General features: G+C 38.2%; 1 protein-coding gene across 1 annotated transcript; it reads right to left on the bottom strand.

Moving 5' to 3' along the window:
* LOC118853692 (olfactory receptor 480-like) lies at positions 1–948 on the bottom strand. Its single transcript, XM_036763880.1, has one exon. The coding sequence runs from the start codon at positions 937–939 to the stop codon at positions 1–3; it is 939 nt and encodes a 312-aa protein (XP_036619775.1). The 5' UTR covers positions 940–948.
* Positions 949–3,944: the final 2,996 nt, after the last annotated feature.

Genomic DNA, 3,944 nt, shown 5'->3' on the forward strand with positions numbered 1-3,944 from the left:
TCATGAAAAAAAGTGTTTCCTACTCATCAATTTTCTAAGGGAAACTTTTACTTCATTGTTCCTTAGACTGTAGATCAGGGGATTCAACATGGGGATCATTACAGTGTAGAAAACAGACACCACTTTATTCTCATCCATTGTGTAGCTGGACTTGGGCATGACATAAATGAATGTAGTGGTCCCATAGAATAGTGTCACTGCTGTTAGGTGGGAGGTGCAAGTTGAGAAAGCTTTGGATCTTCCCTCAGTGGAGCTTATCTTCAGGACAGAGAAGAGGATGTATACATAAGAGATTAGGATAATTAACACTGTGATCACAATTACTGATCCAGCAGAGGCAGCAGGAAGAATTTCTGCCAGATCATCTTGGGCTTGGGAAAGCTCCAAAAGTGGTGAATAATCACAGAAAAAGTGATTGATCTTATTGGGTCCACAGAAGGAACGATTCAATAAACAACCAGTAAAAGTCCAAGCATTCACAGAACCACCCACGTAGGATATGATGAGTAAGAGAGTGCAAACTCTAGTTGACATATTGGTGGAATACAGTAGGGGGCTACAGATGGCCACATACCGATCATAGGCCATCACAGCCAGCAAGAAACTCTCAGTTGTCCCAAAGGTGGCCCCAAAACATATTTGGGCCATACAACCTCCAAGGGGAATTAAAATAATGTCCCCAAGGTAGTTCATGAGCATGAGAGGGGTGACAGATGAGGAAAATCCAATATCCACAAAAGCCAAGTTGCTGAGGAAAAGATACATTGGAGTGTGAAGCTGAGAGCTATTTCTGATCAATATGATTATGCTAAGGTTACCAATTAATGTGACTGCATAGACACTCAGAAATATCACAAAGAGGATGACACGAAGAGTTGGATCATCCGTTAACCCCAAAATAATGAATTCAGTCACAACAGTGCAGTTATTACCAGACATCTTTCTTGGAAAGTAAACCTATTAGACAGGAAAAAAAAAGATATTAAAATAGAATACAGAACTAAAATTTGGATATGTGTTCAGGAAATATTCATTGACCAGCTCCTACATGCCCACTCAATTGTCTCATTCCCAATACTTTGTTTTTCTGTGCCATGGCAGGGTCCTTATAAGCAAAGTAGAGATGAAGAAATTTGTTTCCCTCCACGTTTTCCCTGTTGCCAATATTGTATGATCTGTCCTTTTTGCCAACATGTGCCTTTATCCAAATGTGTAAATGTTGTTCTGCCAAGTAACCACTACTCTTAATCTCTTCCAAAGAAACAGAGGCTGCTTTTGAAGTTATGACATCTCAAAGGACCATCTTCCACAACTGAAGATATTACCCACTTAATGCTAATTGACCATGAGGAAAGTCTCCATTTCCAACATGACTTTTGTGCTCTAAAATCATGAAAGAAGGAAAAATGAAGAATCTGGATTCTTAATCTTTTCATTTTACTTCGTTCCTAAAACTTGGAATTATTGCAAAAGTCTATCAGTATACTAGATATTGCAACCCTGAAGGACTGTAGGAAATTTCCCATGGAAAACTGCTGTTTATAAAGGCAAAACAATGAAAAGCACTTGTTCAGCCTGCTGTAACCATATACTATTTACATATTGCTTCCTTCAGCTGGGAACAGCTGAGAAAATTGTGGTGTAGAAATGTAGTAAAATTCTACTGTACCATAAGAAGTGATGAACAATGACTACTTTGGAAAAATATAGAAATACTTTTATTAACTGATGCAGAGTGAACTACAAACTAGAAGAACAATTTATGTGATGACCACAATGGGAAACAACTTTGAAAGACCTTGTCAGACCAGTATAGTGATGAATCATGTCTTCAAAAGACTGATGAGGAAATAGTACACACCACTTCTTGGCAAAGAGGTGATAGACTAGAGGTACAGAATGAGACATGCATTTTCAGACATGGCCAATCTGTTGATTTCCTTTCCTTGAGGAAAAGTATATATGTATGTATGTATGTGTGTATGTTATATATGTGTGTGTGTGTGCCTGAGAAGAGGTAGCTAAGTGAGTAGCACTAGACACTGGGGAAGGGAAAGGACAATAACAAAATATTTGAAAAATACACCAAAGAAAAGAGAAGTACAGGTGAAAATGCAAACTGAGATGATTTCCATGCTATTAAACTTTACGTTTATATATATTTCTTTTAAAAATCAAACTATATTGAAATGTTTGCTTTTGTTGATCTTTCTTAAGTTCCAAATAAAAGAAATTATCTTAAATATTACTTCTTCCTGGATATTCTTATTACTCCCAACTCTAAACTCATTTTTTCTTCTTTTCTAAGTCCAGTAAGAAAGAATACTGAAATACTGTTCATCTCACAGAAGAATTTAACTATAATACTTATTTATTAGTCTGTGGTCCAACTCTTTCTCTATGACCACAAAAATGTGCAGAGTGCTAAGTCAATTTTTCAACACTTCCTATCTCACCCTTCCCTCTCAAGAGAGGATATTATATCCTACTTTTCCAGCAAACGAAAGGTTATCCCATTTGCTTTCTGTTGCACAACTCAGAATGCCTCAATATCATCTCCTATTGTCTTTGCAACAATCTCTGAAAAAGAGAGAGTCCTTCTTTTCTCAAGGGCCAACTCCTCTACTTCTTCAATTGACCCCTTTCCTCATATGTCAACCCAAAGCTTTCCCCATTGAAAAGTTCCTTTTAATCTTTAATATCCTTATCTGTGGATTCCTTCCTTTCTGCATACAAATGGGCCCAGATCTGTCTCATCCTTTAAAAACCTTAAACTGACCCTAACATCCTTTCACGTTATCATACTGTATCTCTTCTCTTTTCCAGTTAGCTCTTGGGGGAGGGGGATGTATCCTCATTGAGTACAATCCTTCCTTCCTATTCATTTATTAATTCACTGTGCTGTTGATTCTGACTCCATCATTCTACTGTAACCATTCTCTCCAAAGTTACCAATTAGTTCCTGATTGCTGTAGTATTTTGAAATCCTCATTTAAATTCCTGTAGTGTAAGGCTTCTTTCAGACTTTGTATTTAAATGCCTAGCACCTAGCGTTTGGCTGAAAAATAGAAGGTGCTTAATAAGAGCTTATTGATGGGCTTCTGTACAGCTCTTCTTGGATATATTCTCCTCATGAGTTTCCATGATGCTGCTCTCTCCTGATGCTTATATTCCACCTACTTGTCTGACCTTTCCTTCTCAGCCTCCTTTGCCAGATCATGATCTCTGTGCGACCTATGTGCCCTAAGGCTGTTTTCTAGACCCTCTTTTCTTTTTTACAGCTCCTCAATGAGCTCATTAATTTCCACAAATCCCATTAACATCTCCGTTCTGATGAATCCCAAATTTATATATCCTGAACTAGAATAAATACATCACCAATAGTTGGACATTTGCACCTGGATGTCGCAAGGCATTCAAACTCAACAACTACAAAAAAGAACTCATCTTCTCCCTAACCTTCAACCTAATCCCACTCATCACCATTATTATTAATTTCTGTTCAGGGCCCCAGCATCGCCCAGGTACCTTTGTTTGTAATCTTCATCTTCCCTTCCCCAACCACTCAATTGCCAAATCTTGCCACTTCTACATCCACAACATATATCACACCTACTCTTACATCCTCTCACACAGCCACCTCCCTAATCAGGTTTGCATTTCCACTCACTTAGACTCTTGCAAAAGTCTCTTAATTGGAAGTCCAGTCTTTCCTTCCTCTAAAAACCTACAACAAAGTTCTTCTTAACACACATAGCTGGCCATGTCACTGGCTTACTCAAGCCTTTAGCAGATCCTTTTTTGCCTAGAGGACAAAATATCAACTCCTCAGTTTGACATTTATACTCGTACACCACCTGAATCCAGCCTCCCTCTTCAGATTTATTTTACTTTACTCTCAGCCATGTACTCTATATTCTATGTTCCAGCCCAACTGATGTGCT

This window comes from Trichosurus vulpecula, chromosome 6 (assembly GCF_011100635.1).
Source record: "Trichosurus vulpecula isolate mTriVul1 chromosome 6, mTriVul1.pri, whole genome shotgun sequence".
Classification (NCBI taxonomy): Eukaryota; Metazoa; Chordata; class Mammalia; order Diprotodontia; family Phalangeridae; genus Trichosurus; species Trichosurus vulpecula.

Excerpts from the sequence above, each read along its gene's own strand:
- LOC118853692 (XM_036763880.1), bottom strand. The coding sequence starts at position 939 with ATGTCTGGTAATAACTGCACTGTTGTGACTGAATTCATTATTTTGGGG.